This window comes from Talpa europaea, assembly GCF_964194135.1.
Source record: "Talpa europaea genome assembly, chromosome: 14".
Taxonomy (NCBI): Eukaryota; Metazoa; Chordata; class Mammalia; order Eulipotyphla; family Talpidae; genus Talpa; species Talpa europaea.
Window position 1 is genome coordinate 85719030 of NC_140082.1, and position 18943 is coordinate 85737972.

General features: G+C 41.2%; 1 protein-coding gene across 1 annotated transcript in view; it reads right to left on the reverse strand.

Moving 5' to 3' along the window:
* Window positions 1-18943, reverse strand: part of MCTP2 (multiple C2 and transmembrane domain containing 2) — a 159336-nt gene that overhangs the window by 35574 nt on the left and 104819 nt on the right. The window contains exons 17-18 of the mRNA XM_084254074.1: window positions 6363-6485; window positions 3743-3784 (exon numbers count right to left, since the gene is read on the reverse strand). Coding sequence (XP_084110200.1) covers window positions 3743-3784; window positions 6363-6485 — 165 coding nt within the window. The remainder of the gene's footprint in view (window positions 1-3742; window positions 3785-6362; window positions 6486-18943) is intronic.

Sequence of the window (18943 nt, forward strand, 5' to 3'; positions counted from 1 at the left end):
AGGAGTTCCTCTTCTGGTTTGGAAGGAAATGACTGTGTGTTTATCATTTGTAAACAGTTCGTCTCTCGCTGGGTGTGTTACAGTTCCCAGAAGCGTGATCTGTCATGTCTAACATGCAACAGAAGCCAGAGGGCTCTGCTGGCAAGGCCTAGGAGACAGGGGGCTGCTGGGGGCAGGGAGCATGGCCTGGGAGGGCGCATGCAAGTCAGTGACCAGCTCAGCTGGTGGGTGGAGGCTGCCCTACATGGAGAAGAAACAAAGGACTGTGATCTCTATGTGGATGACGTGTGTTCTGGGGTCTTCCAGTTGAGAATCCCGCTCATTTGCAAATCTATTTGCGAGAACATGGATGGAAGGGCTGGGATGATACTCAGTGGAGGGGATGATACTAAGTGACTAAGTCTGAAGGAGAAAGAGAATACCAGATGACTTCACTCCTGTGTAGACTATAGAGAAACAAAGAAACTGACAAAACTAAACCAAAGCAAACCCTCAAAATCTGACTGTAGAGTTGAGGCTACCAGGGGGGAGGGTGCGAGCAGGATACAAAGGTGGGAGAGTCCCCAAGGAGTGTGTGGGAGGATTATGGGTGCTCTGCTGCTGGGGGTGGGGTGATCCCATACACCTGAAGAGTTGAGGACCTGCACCACTAAATCATGTAAGATTTTGTCAGTTAATGTTACAAAATAAAAAGATATGGAGGAGAATGCAAAGTTCAGTCTCCCCTAGCAATTGAAGGTTTTGTTAATAAGAAGAGGCATAAATATCAACTCTTCATTTTAGACTTGCTCCTCTAGAAGATGTCATAGAAATATCAACTTCAGGAGCCTCCCCTGGTGGCGCAGGTGGTTCTGAGTGCAGCACTGGGAAGCTGTCTGCAGCCTCTGCAGTGCTGGTTCGATCCCGGCCAGCCAGCGAGAATCCCACATGGTGGAGCAAACCTCTCCTGTCTCACCCGCTGCTCCCTTCAGCAGTGTATTTTGTCAGTCTGCCTGTTCTGTTCCCTGCTCTGTCTCTGGTGAATCCTCTCACCTGGCCGCGCATCTGGCCTGTACCCTGGTTCTTGCACACATGAATAAATAAATCTTAAAAAAAAAAAAGAAATATCAACTTGAAGAGGTCAATAAGCATGGAAGACACTACAGGCCCCATGAAACATCCTGCAATCACAGCATCTCAAGAAGGGAACGGCCCTGGAGGAAGCAAGGAACACAGCAAGGTCAGGCCAACAGGTGGTGCTGGCGATGCTGGAATGAAGGCAACAGCCCCAAGGCTCATTCATTTGCAGGGCTGTGGTTCCACTGCAGTCATCCTTGCCCAGAAAGGACTAGAACCCAGTCCAAAGGATTCTACCTCCAAGGCCCCCAAGCTTTTAGACACCCTGGAGGCATCTCAGTAGAAGGTTTGAGGCCGATGACCACTGGTCTACACTTCCTGGCCTGAATCTGTGGCCTGTGATGACCTGACCCCACTGTTCCATTCATCACCTTCTTACTGGATGTTCTCCTCACCCAGTGGGTCAAAAACACATGGGCACAGTGACGTGTAACATGCAGGTGATGTCCTCTTCCAGGGACGTTTCGTTTAAACAGGTTGATTGAAACAGCAGGGAGCTTCCTCACTTCTGATACAAGAACACTCTGTGCAGGGGAGATACATTCTGCTTGTCCCCACTCACATGATCCACTTACATGCACTTTGACTTTGAATTCTGAGTCTCTCCTATCTCAGCTCTCTGGAACCTACCTTTTTCCTTGTGATTCCTTGCCATAAGGTACCTTAGACTTGTGGCATGCTTTTGGGCTGATCCTGTTTGGCTGAGCACTTGCCCACAAAGGGGTGGGGAATTGGTGGGGATGGGGGGTTACTGGGAAGCTACTATTAGGACTAGTCTCTCTTCTCTTCTCTTCTCTTCTCTTCTCTTCTCTTCTCTTCTCTTCTCTTCTCTTCTCTTCTCTTCTCTTCTCTTCTCTTCTCTTCTTCTCTTCTTTTCGCTTCTCTTTGCTTCGCTTCTCTTCTCTTTTCTTCTCTTCTCTTCTTCCTCTGTGCACACTAATTCCATTAAAAATCTTTCACATTTGGGCCTAACCCTACACATGAAGCTATCCAAAGCCACTGCAGCATGAGTTTGATCCCCAGTCAGGAAGGTGACCCACATGGCACAGCAGACCTCTCCTGTCTCACCTGCTGCTCCCCTCAGCAGTGTATTTCAGTCAGTCCACCTGTTCTGCTCCCCACTCTGTCTCTGGTGAACCCTCTCACCCCCGCACCTCTGGCCTGTACCCCAGTTCTTGTATGCATAAATAAATCTTTAAAAAAAATCTTTCACGGCAAGCAGACCTCTCCTGCCACCTGCTGCTCCCCTCAGCAGTGTACTTCAGTCTTTCTGCCTGTTCTGCTCCCCGCTCTGGCTCTGGTGAATTCTCTCACCCTCCTGCACTTCTGACTGTACCCAGTGCTTGTATAAATAAATAAATAAATCTTTAAAAAAAAAATGTTCCACATTAAGAGTCTACTTCATTTGCCTTTGTGTGGCAGACCCCTTTTACAGCATGTACCCCTTTAACAGCTTGGGGCCCCTGGGTGCCCCAAGGTCATGCACTAACATTTCCAAGTCTTGGTTAAGAAAATTCGGTATTTTGCTGAGTAGAGGTTTGAAATCATTTCCCTCATACATGGGTCTCCTTTGACAAAGCATACTTCATGTAATTTGCTTGGCTCTAGTTTTACCTTCTAGGAGTCCGATTACTCAGAGGCCCTGTACATCAATTCATTAAGAAGAAAGTTGACTCTGCGTGATCTTTTTTCCCAAAAGCATCAATCCCCTCTCGAAATATTATACTTCACTTTGCTGTCAATGATCATCTCAGCACAACAAATATGAATGACTTTGTAATCTCCCCAACTTCCTTCAAATCTATGCAGCCGATTCATGATAAGGCTATTTCTGTCAGGGAGCCAGTGCTTTTGGATTCATTTCTATTTCCTGGGGTTTTTTATTAGCGACTTACTCTTAAACTTCGCCTTTTACCTGTCTCTTCCCACCCTCCTCCCCAAGCCTCTGTGCACCCCCATCACCAGCCCCAGACACCCCCGGGGTTCTAGGGGTGACAGGACATCCATGAAGCCAGTAGCATCTCATGGCATTTTTTTTTTCCATTTTATTCCAGAAGGTTTGTCTGAAAGTATAATGACAACAAAAGCAGCAGATTTGAGAGAGTCTCCCAGGAGAAGCAAAAGGACAGATGTACACAGACATATAGCTGAAAACGCTGCCAGCAACAGCTGGGGAAGTGACAGGCTCTGAAGTGGGTGACCACCCCACCGAGCGCAGACGGGAACCTAAAGGCACAGCCATTTCACTTGATTTACTTTTGACTTCCCACGTTCCCTTTCATCTACCAAGGGGCAGGTTCATCTGGGCTTGCCTCAGATGACAGGCTTCCTACAGGGGCGCTCTTCACAGCATTTCAATAATTCCTTCTCTTGCGCTCCTTTTCATCCTCATTTTAAAAATCTTTGAATGGATAGAGCCTTTCTACGTTGCAAAAATATTACTATGCTGGCTAGTCTATTGTGCAAAAAATAAATAAATAAAACCAGACTCGGCATGAAAGAAAGCTCCCTGAGGCGAACACCCATGTCCCCTCCCGTATTGTCCCTGAGGGAGTTAGTGGGGGACCCCATGGCTCCTGCGGCAGACCTGAGGGAGTGAGTGGGGGACCCCTTGGAACACACTCACCTTGTCATCCTCATCATCCTCGTCATCCACGTCTGTGCTCTCCTGAAAGGAAAACCCACGTGTGTTAACAAAACAGCCACTGAAATGACCAAATGCAAATGAAGCTCATCCACCTTTTAAAAGTTTTGCTGCATCCAGCGAGCACTCATCTCTTTTAAATACAATATCGCCTCTTGAAAAACGATGGCTCTGAAAGTTCAGGGACACGTGGCCAGGACGATAAACACTACATATAATTTACATAAAATTATTCACGAGACATAAAGCTATTAGGTAAGTGCCCTTTGAAGGCATCTGGCTTTAAAAATGCGTTGCTGAGTTGTATGCTCGGTAAACAGTTTTGTTCTTACTCTGACAAATGAGCCAACCGCTGTGTTAAGGCTGAGAGCACCGGGCTCTCGGTGCTGGGCTGGCTCTTCTCTGGATGATTTTCCCCTTTGGGGTCATTGCTGACACATCAGACAACAGAAAATGCTTTAGTGCAAACACACGCAATCTCAGCATAGGTGACTGGTTTCTATAAGGTGTTATTGTTTTTCTTGGGCTTCGGGGTTGGGAGGGGCAGGTGCAGGAAGGGAATTCAAGGCTCTGATCTGGGCTAAAGGGCATTTAGCTTGGTTCAGGGGCTGCAGCACCAGCTGTACTGAGAAAAGGCTGGTGCAGGTGAGTTTGGAGATCTTGGCTATCTAAAAGGTAAATGTCAATTATACCCCTGCAAGATTTAAAGCGAACACACATTGGTGCACAATCCAATGGGTTCATCAGCTCAGAATAAGTACTGGGCATTAGAAAACCAGGAACTCTTCTTAGCTTTAATACCTTTCTGCTTAACCTTGCAAAAGTCAGGCAGGCTACTTAGATGTCTTTGTTCTAATAGGAAAAAGCATTGTCAATAGTGTGCTTCTAAAAGGGACCGACAGAAGTATCCAGAGGGTTGTCTACTATACTCCATAAAGCCCATGAGTAGTCATCAAGGAATTTCTCCAGGGCTGGCACCTCATTGCCTCCCAGAATTCCCAGGAGCTGCAGCGAGCAATTTGTCTGACACACATGATGCTGGAAAACCAACTTATTCACCATCGGCAGTGGATATAGTGCACAAAAGCAAATGGATAAACATGAATGTGATGAACACTAATGTGATGAACACTTGCTCTGGACAAAGGTACTATCACCAGGGCCACCGGTCTTCAGCCCGAGACACTGTCCCAGCACTGGTTTGCGGTGTGTCTTCTGGTAAATGGCTTTGCCACTCTGAGCCTTAATTCATCCAGCATGAAACGAAAATGGTAGCTCCTCATGGCTCTGCTATCAAGATTAAACTAAGCAACAAATTGGTGAATGTCTGGTAAATTAAAAATGTTTTAGACACACACACAAATTACATGCATATACACATAAGCTTACATACAGATGTGTGTGTGTGGGGTGTGTGTGTATATATGAGAGAGAGAGAGAGAGAGAGAGGAAGAGATAACCTACACATGAAGGCATACACCAGACCACATGCATCTATCATACACTAGAAACACACACACACATCACATATAGAGCTAGAAAGAGAGATAATGATTAAAAATTGTAAAAGTGTTAGTTGACAGCTTTTCTTGCTACAGACATTTTTCTGTAAAAACTCCCCTCATCTGTACCCCTGCAAAACTAACTCCTTAAGCCTGTGCTGTATAATGAGCCCTCACTATGGGTCTGTGCCCATGTCTATCCTGCACTAACAAGCAAATGTCAGAATTTCTCCACTTCCCCTTTTAACCCAAATGAAATCAGAAACATCCTTAACATTGATTTTTTTTTAAATAATGACAGCATTTTCCAAATAATGGGTAGAGGCAGGGCAGCGAGCTTCTTGATGTGAAGGTGGTCATCTTTTTCGAAAGGATGCTCAGTTTCTAGATTTTTGCTCTAAAAGCCTGGTTCTTGAATCTGGAATGCCAAGATGAGCCCATCAAGCAAACCAAAAAATGCAAGCTCCTGTCCACCCAGATCAGGAAAGGATGCTTTGGGCTGTGGTGTGAGCATGGTGGAGACAGTCAGAAAAAAAGATGCGGGGAATGTCTTTAAGAAGAGGCTTGCAGGGGCTTCCTTCAACTCAAGGGGAGCTTGTGAATGACAAGGAAAATGTGGGCACTCAACAATACAGAGACCCAGGCCAACCAGGTCCGGATGGCTGGGAGCTGGCGAGGCCTAAAGAGTCCACTAAACCTTCAGGCCAGAGGCAAATATCCCAAGGGGTGGATATCCTCCTGGGGGTCCTGGGGCCATGATGGGCTCTGGGGGCCAGGAAAGTCCATCTCTATTGGCTGAGGTTGCGATTCCCAGGAAGCTGGCATAGAACCAGGTGGGGACGCAGACTTGGGCCTCCAGCATGGACATGATGACCAAGGACCAGAGAGCTCTTTGCTGAGAATGGGCCTGAGTCCCAGAGTATGAGACACCACAGCAGGCAGCTGCCAGACCTCTCCGATAACAGATCTGCTTATTGGTACTACCAGCGCCGGCTGCTCCCTGAGTCCCATGTGAAATGGAGCATGATGTGGTGGTGGCGGTTTACTGTTAACACCATTTTTTCTAGTCAAGTGTTAGCACGAATGGAATCTTGGCTCACCTGACTGTCCTGGATGCTGCCGACCTTCCCTTTTGTGGGTCTGAGGAAATTGTAGATGAAGAGCAGCAATAATGCCAAGGGGATCATGTACAGCTCAAAATTCCACACAGTGACCAGAAATACCTGATTGGAAGACAAACAGGACTTAATGGCTGCTTGACACAGTGGTAGGGGAGCAATCTTAAATTCTTACTCATTGACGTAAGGAGATTGGACCAAGGATGCACTATCAATGCACTAGGGTTTATAGAAACACTCTCAGACAGGATAACACACACATTAGTACAGCTTTAGAACCGGTAGTAGCATGAGTTGAAGATACAGCATGAGTTGGCCCATCCTGTTCTGGAATACACAGACACAGCAGCTACACACCTGGAAAGGCAACCGCCCTCCCTACATTTTACCTCACCAAGCTCCTCCATTTTGTGTGCCAGGATTTAGACAACATAGCAGCATTCAGATAAAGGCCACAACCAGGCAGACCACAGGTCAAATTTTCCCACCTGTGAGGCTTATTTGAACTGGAAAGAGTGATTACTTTTTAAATTAGCTGTCAGTGTTTAAAAATCCAAACATTTGGGATAAAACCTTCCAATTTTGAAAGCCTCTTTACAAATCGTAAAACTCTTCCAATGTTAAGGCCGTCAGCTACAAGAAAATAATGCACTAGCACTGCCTGCTTCAGACAAGGTATATGCTGACCCATCCAGTTTTATTAGCCTCAGAATTTGTGGCTCTTCCTTAGAAGACAGAATGAGTGAGACCTCTTGAAGCCAAGAATCTCTCTATGATGGTAGCTGCGACAGGGATGCAAATAAGACATGGCCCTACCTCCAGCTAATTAGTAAGACTAATAAGAACAGAACACAGGAGAGGTGTAACATGAGCCAGGAGTGAAATTTTGGACACATTACTTCAAAACTTAAGCCTCACTTTCTTTTTGAACTCACAGGTAGTTGAGAAGATGAGATAGAATAATTGTGGTTATTAGCTGTCAGCAACTAAGTGCTTGAAAACGTCACTCTTGCAACATAACACCTTAGAAGCAGCAAATTACTACCTCGTAAATACCTAATCTTCCTTTCCAAAGCAGTTCTGTTGTGCCTATTACTAAAAACTTTTACCATTTTAAAGTTTTCTTCTTGTGCACATTTTGTATTTCTTTTCTCAGTTGCTATGCAAATAAAATCACATTCTTTGGATCACCCTCGTGGCCTAGGGGTTAAACCTCAGCGCTACCAGCGCAAAGATCTACAAACAGCCTGAGTTCATTCAATCTCTGGCCAGGAGCTGACCCACATGGAGCAGCAGACCTCTCCCGTCTCGCCTGCTGCTGCCCTCAGCAGTGTATTTCAGTAGATCTACCTGTTCCGCTCACCACTCTGTCTCTGGTGAATCCTCTCAACCCATTCACCACTCTTTTCCCTGCACCTCTGGCCTATACCTCAGTTCTATGCAAAAAAAAACAAAACAAAACAAAACAAAACATTTTTTTACATTAGTAAGCATAGAATTTTTGAAGTACTTTTTCAGTCAGTGTAGACTACGATGCTATTGATTTCTTCCAGTCTAATAATGTGGCATGCTTTATCAACTTTCTTTTATTTACTATTTCATAATACTTTCCTATGATTTTCTATCTTTTAAGGTTTCTTTTTTACTATTTTGTTTTGCTTTTGTTTATCATGAATGATATAGAGAAAAGTAGATGATATAATATAGCAATTTCTCCATTAGGTAAAGCTAGAGATTTTCCTAATTGTTACCTATTTCTCTTCTCCCAATCTCAAAGTTCTTCTAGGATTAGGGTTTTTAACTGTATGCTAAATGGTTACTGTTTCTTAATGTCTATTTACTGGCTAAGTGAGAATTTAATGTTTTTTTAAATGGCCAAATATTTTCAAGTACAGAGAGAGGTTGACATAAAATTATTAAGAAAAATTAGGAAACCACATATTTTTTATTTTCTTCATCATAATGCTATTAGTAAAGTCTTTAACAAAATCACTTATACCAATATTGGAAGGATGGCACCTCATTTGCCATAATATTCACCTCTCTCAGGCATAGTTAAGCAATCCCAGAAAGTGTTTCACAATAATTGAGCCACATTTAAACATCACATTCAAAAGGCCTAAAACTCTTTCCCAGTCAGACACTAGTGCCTTTAGAAATATTTTTAAAATCAATCCATACTTTCTATTTCTATAATTAAAGATTAATTTCCTAACAAACATCTTCCAGCAAAAACAAATAGAAATCCTGGGAAAAATTAAAACAAACAAATGCCATCTAAAAGTCTGAGTCAAAGGTGTTAATCTTTGCAAGGGAGTTGAAAATTTGGAAGAAGAGGGCCACCCTAGAGGCACAGGGGTTAATTCGCAGCACTAAGAAGCTATCAGCAGCCACAGCAGCCTGAGTTTGATCCCCTGCCAGGGAGGTGACCCACATGGCCAGCAGACCTCTCCTGTCTCACCCGCTGCTCCCCTCAGCAGTGTACTTTCGTCTGTCTGCCTGTTATGCTCCCTACTCTGTCTCTGGTAAATCCTCTCACCCCCCACACTTCTGGCCTGTACCCCAGCTCTTATATGCATAAATAAATAATCTTTTAAAAAAAAGAGAGAGAAAATTTGGAGGAAGAAAACAGGGTCACTAGAACATTTTTTCATCTTTGATCTAGAACAGCCCTGGTCATAGAGGTGGTACCAGCTGGTTCAACCTCTATAGAAAAATGGCGCCTCTACCTTAATGGAGAAAATAGGCAAAGGAGATTTGGGCAACCAAGACTCTATTCCTGGTAGACAGGGACACTGGAAAAAATAAGCAAGCAGAGAATTGTATATAAACTCTGCTACCACCTCTACTAAACAAATGGGGCCAACTCACAGAATTCTAGTCTGGCATCAAGGCGGCCACACACAGGAGGTATGACAGAATTCACAATTTGAGTCTAGTAGATTAACAGAAAAGTCAAAAGGCTCCATCCATGATACTATTTATAATAACTATTTGTCATTTGGATGACCAGAATAGGTTTCTCACAGACATTCAGGCTTCATCCCACAGTTCCTGACTCACAGCTCTTGAAACCTCTGTAATTTCCTACATGTTGAGAGCAGTAAATGTGACTTTCTCTTTGTGAATGAGGGGACATTTGGGGAAACACCTAAGAATGGGGTGTGGTTGCCAGATGAACCAATCATATAATTAGAGAGCTGCAGCTTCCATTGACAACTCCAGACCTCCAGGGATATAAGGGAGGTTGGAGATTGAGTTTTTAAGCAACATTATAGAATTTCTAAATAAATGGACAGAGACGTCACAATTCACTACAAATTGATCTATAGATGCAAGTCATCCCAATTTAGTAGAAACTGATGAGCTGATCTTGCACACTACATGGAAATGTAAATGACATGAGGCAAAGTGCTTTTAACATACAGCCCTTACACTACTTGATTTCACAACTTAAAATACAGTTATATAGTAATAAAGATAGCATGGTGTTGGTAAATAGACTTACAGATCAATGGAACATAAAATCAAGAACAGAGAATATAGATGCAGTTAATTGATTTTCAAGAAAGCTGCCATATTAAGTCAAGGAGAGAAATGAATCTTTTCAATAAATGGCACCTGAAAATTGAAAATAGATAAGGAAAAATTATCATTAACCCTTATAGCTTAACATATAAAAATATTGACTAAATATATCATATATCGACATGTAAAAACTAAAACTTTAAGACTTCTGGAAAAACAGTAAAAAAAATTCTGCCATCTTGGAATGGCAAAGATTTCCTAAGCTACAAAACTTATAAAAAATAATGTAATAAATGGGAAAAAATAGAACTTCATCAAAAATACTTTTCTTTTGCTGTTTGAATGATACTGTTAAAATATGAACAAACAAGTCACAAATTGGAGACAACGTTTCAATGCATATATTGAAAGATCATTTGCATCCAGAATATATAAAAATTCTTACAATTTAATAAGACAATTCAATAAAAATGGGCAAAAGATTTGACCAGATCCAAAAACACACACACAAAAAAAACCTAAATGAATACTTAAAAGCACATGGAAAGATAATTATCCATCAGAAAAATGCAAATGACAACCATTATGAAATAGCACTGCACACTTACTAGAAAGATAAAATTAAAAAGAATGACAAGATAAAGCATGGACAGAATGTGGAACAACTGGGGTTCTCATCTACTCCTTGTAGGAATTCAAAATGATAGAACCAATTTGGAAAACCACATGGCAGTTTCTCAAAATGTTGAGCATACACCTACTGTAATTCACAGCCTTTCTACTCTGAAATAGTTAACATATGTCCCACAAAAAGACTTGCCCACAAATGCTCATAGAATGGCAGCTTTATTTCAAATAACAACAACAATAAAGAAAAAAAAAACAGCAACAACCTAAAGTCCACCAACAACTGAACATAATATCACCATACCGTGGAACTCTACTCAGAAATCAAACAGCACCAGCACCTATAAAATATGAGAATCAGCGACTGAAGTGTGATTTCCCTGACACCAAGGAAGCTTCTCATTCTACCACGTGTGTATCGCTCATACATTCCGAGAAGCAGATGCAAAGGTGACAAGATCATGATTTTCCCCAAAAATGTAACTTTAAATGCATATTTAAATAACTACTTCTTTACTTCCTGCCCCCAAATTTATTTATTAGAGTTTTTATAAAAATGGTTACAAAAATATAAACAACTCAAATCTCATATGAGGAAAAGTGCTTTGTAAAGAGACTTAATGTTTTCTGGGGAAAATTTTAACAACAGAAATAATCTTAGGGAGTCAGCCTAGTCAGCCATGATTGAAGAACTTAGCCAGGCTTGTCACAGACACTTGAACAAATCCTCTAGGTATGACCTGAGAAGGATGATACCTTATGTCACCAAAACATTTAAAGAACAAATCAGAGTTTGTTTGTCAGATTTCATTATGAAGTAGTCTGTAATTAACTATGTAAAAGGGGACTGACCAGCCAATCCATTAAATAGCTTCAGCACAGTTGTTTACTTGGGATGCAAAGTGGAATGGTAAGGCTATTTCCCCAAATAATTTAGCACTTCTTCATTGAAGATCATCTTCAAGTCTGTCTTTCTTTACTTTGAGATTGGATTTAAGACTAAGAAATAGCCAAATTACATGCATTCAAGTCTTCAAATAACTCTACAAAACACTACAAAATAACTACAAAACTCTACAAAACACTACAAAATAACTCTACAAAACACTACACCTAAGACCTCCCTGGAATGGGCTCACACTTGACTGCATTTCACAAGCTAACATTTACCACATATTCTAGATGCTTTATCATGATGCACCATCTGAAGACCCCAAGACATGCAATGATGTTCAGGATTTTGCCTCTGAACATACCATTCTCATTCAGAAAGCTATGGCTTGAGTGTTTTCTCACCTTTGAAGTGCTCCCTCATCCCATCCCTAAGCACTACACATTAATCCATCACTCATCACTCCATACATACATGTATTGTTCAGCTTTCCCTCAACACTTATTTAATAAACAATTATTACACCTGCATTAATTCAGACACAAAGCAAACAACCAACCCCTCTTCATGGAGCTTACATTGTACTTGGGGCTTGGGGGTAAGATATAAGTAAATAATATATGTATAAATATTATAATTAGGGCCTCCCCAGTGGCGCAGCGGTTGAGTGCTGGTTGCGAAGCTGCCCGCGGCCTCTGCGGTGCCAGTTCGATCCCCAGGTGCTCCCCGGCCACCGGAGGAGGGTCCCACATGGTGCGCAGACCTCTCCTGCCGCCCGCTGCTCCTCTCGGCAGTGTGCTTCGTCCTTCTGCCTGCTCTGCCTCCTGCTCTGGCTCTGGTGAGTTCTCTCACCCTCCGGCGCTTCTAACTGTACCCAGTGCTTGTATAAATAAATAAACAAACAAACAAATAAATAAAAAAAAATATGCCTCTATAAAAAAAATAAATTAAAAAAAAAAAAGTTGTTCTTTAAAAATAAATAAATAAATAAATAAGTATTATAATTATATATGTATTTGTTTATATATATACATACATACACACATATATTTATATCAGAAGGTGAAAACTACCATGGGCAAAAAAGTTAATGGATGAAAGAAATGGAATGCCAGGCAGGGGGGCTGGGTTGGTGATCAAGGCAGCATATAAGAAAGTCTTCGGAGGACTTAGTCTCATGTGGCAACAATTCAGTTAATTCATAGTTAGAGGAGGGAATCAGAAAATACAGGCATAGATGTTGGGGAAGGGGTAGACAAGGTGGGGGTGGGACTAATGTGGGCTTGTATCTACCATGGTAAATGAGGATGGAGAGAAGTTATTAAAGTCTGTGGACAGATGGGAGTTTTCAGTCTTGAAGAGAGGAAAAGAGAACAGATTATATAAATATAATAAAGCTGTCAGGAGGCACTAAATGTGTTTTTCTATAGCCATGCTTTCCTGAGGATTTGGTAACTGAGTATGATAGAGAAGACAAAAAAAAAAAAACTTTAAAGGTAGATCAAGCAATCTGAGCTGAATTAATTGATGAGGAAAAATACAAAGTAAAGAACACAAAATTTAAACACATTGAGTGTGTTAATTAACCAATTAAAAGCAGTTGAAGAGAAAATCTGTGAACTGAGAAATAATTCCAAAGGAATTACTCAGTATGTAAGAGTGGTTAGGAGATGAGGATGATAGAAATTACAAGACCGAAAGTATATCTGAGAGGTGTTCAGGGTGTGGGCTGTTATTAAGAGAATGGGGAAGAAGCAATATATGGAGATGAAATGTTTTTGAATATTCCAAAATTGTTGAAAGGTACCATTATAGGAACATCCCCCCCACAGACACACACACCAAATCCTAAAAGGATAAACAGAGAATAATTTAGAGTGAAAAATATCATAGGAGAACTGAAAAACACTTGCAGGAAAAAGAAAATTTAAAATCAGCTACAGAGAAAGAAGATAATTCAACTACAAAGAAAAAGCAATTTGAGTGACATTATATCTCCGTGCAACAAGAGAAGCAAGAAGATTGTAGAATAACTTAACATATATCTTCTTCCAGCCCTACAACTTAGAATTTTGTATCTAGCAAATTGTCTTTAAAGAAGACTAAAACAGAGATATTTTCAGGAAAACATGAGTCAGGAGTGTTTATCACCAAAAATCCTTCACCAAAGTATACATAAGCAGATGTGAACTTTAGTTTTTCTATATGAAACAGAAGCTTATCAGAATTTTCCTATAAAAAACAAACCCAACCAAAACACACACACACACACACACACACACACACTGAAGCAAATATGGTTCCTACTTTGCAAGCATAGAGTCTCTCACACAGATTGCTCTAATACACTTCAAATTCATACACTACTCATAATGCTTTTCTCTGCTTCCTATCTATTCACATCATGCCCAAAGTCACCACCCAAAGCTTAGTTACGATCATGCTACTTTCCTGTTCAAAGCCTTTATTTCTTACCATTCTTTATAGACAAAATTTAAAACTCTTAATTTATTCCTCAAATCCCAGCAAATCAAAATATAGCCTGAACTGATATTGACATTTCTTTCTCTCACTCCTCTACCACATTTCTTAAACATTAAGTACATAGCTTTATCATTATTAAAATCTGTCCTTGCTGGGCCTCCCTTGGTGGCGCAGGCGGTTGAGTGCAGCGCTATGAAGCTGTCCAAAGCCTCTGCAGTGCCAGTTTGATCCTGGGGCTGCTGTCGAGGGTCCCACGTGGAGCAGCAGACCTCTCCTGTCTCGCCCACTGCTCCCCTCAGCAGTGTATTTCGTCAGTCTGCCTGTTCTGTTCCCCACTCTGTCTCTGATGAATCCTCTCACCCTCCCGTGCATCTGGTCCGTACCTGGTTCTTGTATAAATATATAAATAAATAAATCTTTAAAAAAAAATATCTGTCTTTGCTTTCATTCTCATTGTTTCAATCCAAAGTGTGCCTGGCAATGTTATTTTTTTTCTTGTTCACTGGTTTTCCTAGTTGAAATAAGCCATTATTTTCACCTGGTGTTTTATAATGCATTATAATTTATAAAATGCATTATAATTTTATAGTGCATTATAATTGGCATCATAAAATACCATTCACATATATTTCACCTGGCATCAGGGTTACTTTGTTCAAGTCTACTTCCCTCACCAGAATTGTTTTGGTCTTTGAAATCATGAATTATGTGTAATTTATCTCTCTGTTTGCTGTAAAATGCATAACAGTGTCTTTATGTAATAGTTTGCTGATGGAGATAAGTGTGCAAGTCATCAAGACAGGGAGCCATGATGAATTATCTGAGTCAATGTCACCACTAGGGTGTTTAAAAAGCAGTCAACAATCTGCCACTGCTGGACTTGAAGAGGGAGGAAGGGACCATGAGCCAAGGGATGTGGGCAGCCTACAGACACTGGAAAGGAAATGAAGCAAATTCTCCTCTGGAACAATCAGAAAGGAACAGAGTCTTCCATCACCTTGACTTTAGCCCAGGGAGTCCCATGGGTTGAAGACCTGTGGGTTGAAGATCCTGACTATCAAGATATACATTGCATTAAATCAACTTAATTGCATGGTAATTTTTGACAGCAGCAACAGAAAACTAATAAAATGGTACAATGTAAATGGGGTAGGGAAATTATAAAAGGCTATAGAGATGGATGAGGGAACCAGTTCTATACCTTTGGAAGCACCCAGGGGGTCTAGAAAGGGATTCCTTCATTCTGGTGTAATCTTCATCTAGAACGAGGTGAGGGAAACTAGACACTAATCATGGAAGAGAGGTTTTGGCAAACCTCAATAGGGACAGGGCTCAGAACTGAAATGCCTGACTTTACTCTGCCCCCTTGTCTTCTCATAAAACCTTCATATTTTATCTCCTGCCCTAAGTCATGATCTGGCTGTCACTATACAAAGAGCACTTACCAGATCAACATTTATTGACCATCGATTTTCTTGAGTGTCAAAACACACCATATCTAATGCTTATTTGGTATTTTCTTAGACAATTTCTACATATTTCCTTGTCTCTTAGAGACAAAGCTCCATCAACTAGTTCTATTTTTGTATGGGAATGATCCCAACTGGTAGTTTATTCTCAATGCTTTTGCAGAAAGATACTTGGATTATGTGTTTTCACTTCAATTGCCCTCTAAGATTATATGAACAAACAATGCATGTAATTCTTAAACTGCCAATTCCAAATAACATTCTACTTCAAAGGACATTTCTATGAAGAATGCAGGTAATTTCTTTAGATGTTAGAGGAAGTCTACACAATAAAAAGCCCACATAACCCTAATATTAGGTATAAACTGGAGACTTTTAAACTGCATTATTCTAGGCATTGTGTTTTCATTGACTTTTTTTCTGTTTGGAAGGTATTAAGAGATTTTTTTAAAAAGAGGGAAAATTGCTTCTATTTATATGTGTGTTTTAGCGCATGCCTAATCTCTTTCCTCTTTTAAGTATGAAACACCTATTAAAACCCAGTAGTTTTAGTGTTTATATCATGTCACTGACCACCCTATGCTTTACCATTTCTTGATGATTTTACATAAATGGGGAAAAGTCAACAACTCACGTATGGCCCAATAAAAATCCCCACACCATTCATAAAGGCAGAACCACTAGTTTAAAAAGTAGAAAAACACTCAACTAAATAAAAGAAAGAACATCTAATGAACTGTAGCCATTGGTTTTTCCCCCTAGAATGATCATAATTTCAGGTCTAGAATCAGACAATAAATTTCTCATTATGCATTTCTGCAGAAGCTGGTAATTGAGCAGTTGAATGTCTGATTTGGGTAAATATGTCTTTCAAAGCCATCAGCGAATTCTCCACTCTGATTAAAGAAAGGGAGAAAAACATCCTCACACATTTATTTATTCCCCATAAAGCTGGTCATCTGGAAGAGGTCAAGAGAAAGTTTCATTAGACACTGCAGTAAGCATCTCCCTCATTTCAGAGTTGCAATGTTGGCACTATGGACACCTTCTCTGGACCAAGTCTGATGGGGCTCCGATTGCCCTCTGAGTGGACAAAGCACTCTCTACTATGCACTCTGCCTTCAGACCCATGAAGCTCTCAGGCTGCAACTGGACTAAAAGCTTTAACTTAACACTACAATTTACTCTTCCATGTTCACAGAAAGATGCGATCAGAGTGAATACAGGAAAATGCTCTGGGCAATAGAGCCAGTGGGTGTCATCAGCATCAGTAGAGCAATAGTGAGAAGCAGAACTAGTCGATGAAGCTTTGTTTCTAAGAGACGAGGAAAGACACCTCATTCGATTTTCCCCAAGGAATTGGAGTCACTCCATTCGCAGCTTCCTTCTGGGCACCAAAGGAAGCAGAGTCACAATGTGTCCACAATAAGCCACCCTGGCTCTGCCCCTATTCAATGTGCTTCAACAGACAGAGGCACCTCAACTTGGGAACCCCCCCAAGAGTCATCAGTGTGGGATGCTATTTATAACAAAGAACAATTCCTTTAAGAAGCCTCTCCAGAATGTCTTGGATGGTCTCCTGTTACTCAGTGGATATGTGTTTGCTTAATCAGAAAGAAAACTATGCTTGTATGAGTTGCACAGACTTGCCACTAAAAACAAAGAGGTCTGGATTTTCCTTTTCCCCAAAAATGCATGTGTTTTTATCAAGAGGAGTCCAGAAACTTTCCTACAATGCTGTACCATCGTGGCAGAAGAAACCCAAAACCCAGTGTTTAATGAAGGCCATGCACACTCACGGATGCTCACTTCAATGTCGCTGCTCACCGAACTAAAAGTTCAAAGCAAAAACCAGCAGTTGACAAATTCAATTTTTGGCGCGTTCCATTCAAACTCTGTTGCATCATGTAAATAAACGTGCCCACAGCCGGTTTCTGACACAACAGGAACTCTTGTCAAGATGCTATTTGAATTCTAATGCCTTTCACTTTAGACCAAAAATGAGTTTGATGATATGAATACAAAATAATCTTCCTTGGATGTCAAGTCTTTTTATTTTAGGATCGGTCACATTTAAGCACAGAATGGAAATATTCCAAAAGGCCTTTTAAAAACCAAGGGGCAGATGTTCAAGTAAAAGCGAAGCCTAGAGATTGTTTATCTTAATAAAGCCATTCTATGCATGGCGCCAAATTAGGAGTGGCGCGGAGGCCAGGGCACAGCAAAACCATCACCACCTGTTTGCCCTGAAAAATCAATTAAAGTTACACTTTCATAACACCCCCTTCTAGCCAATAAAACTTAGACAGCTTCATTGAGAGCCCTGAGTCGCTCAGAGGAAAAGCTCTTGAAACCTAAATCCTCAGTCTCACATTCCTGCCCTGCGAACCTTCTAGTAACGAAGCACAGTGAACTCGCCTGCAGGGCCAGTACAGAAATGGGCGTGAGGACCAGACAAAAACAGAGAGGACAGGAGGACTTCCTACTGCCCGGGTTTCCTGCTGAGAAGCATACCTTTTGGAGAATTCCAATCATTTCTTCAAAGGCTCATTTTCTTTCTCCTTCAGAACAGAATTCTAGGCTACATTTCCTGTGCAGTAGAAGAGCTCCAACTTTGCAAGTTGAAAGCAAGGGCAGGAAAGTCATCCCAAGTGTTTTGGTAATTAAACGAATATGCATAATGAACCATATGCCCAAAGGGCCTGTTCTTCATGAGGGCCAGATTTTTGTTTGAATTTTTAATTTTTATATACAGATGAAACATTCAGTGCAATCTACCAGCAGTGGGGGAGAGCATGCAGCAAGAAGTGTGGGGCAGTGGCCACGCAGGAGCAGGAACTGAACATAGTGGAGAAAAATCGTCTTCTGAAGATTGTGATTCAAATGTGTTTTCCCCCTCCAGCAATTGTGCTGTCATCTGCTCAGCATCTTCGGGAGACACACAGAACGAACACCCTGACAGCTTTGTACAGTATGAGTAAAATACAGCGCCGTCAGGCGAAAGTGTGAAAATCCCAAGAGACAAACAAGAATTTAAAAAAAAAAAACCCTCAACACCCATCATGCATCTACCATCTTGAATTACGGGAATCCTCCCAAGTCTCTTTCAGCAGCTACAGAAATACTATATTGCATGTTCTAGGCCACATACGTTAGCAATTTGAACTGATCGAAGAGGAATTCTTACCTCTCGATGGAGATAGCTGTGCAAAGAAAAGAGAAAATGCTAGGGTGAAATCCAAATTGGCTTCCCGCCCCTCCAGCTGACAGACTATGTGTTTTGGGAGTTCAGCAAACTCTTTCAAACACACAGCTCCCTAAGGTTTCCTAAACCACCATCATGGAAGAATTGGTAAAATCTTCATTTCAGCATTTCAGTGTCATTTAGAAAATTCTGTTATAATCAAAAGAAGATAAGAGATATAGAACCTCATAAAATGACTATATCAGCTCCTACCACACAGGTTTGAGTAAGCATGCTCTGGTGCAGAGAGCAGATTTTTAAAAAATGTGTTGGCACAATATTTGAAATTTACAATGATGTTTGGACTGGGCCTCCCCTG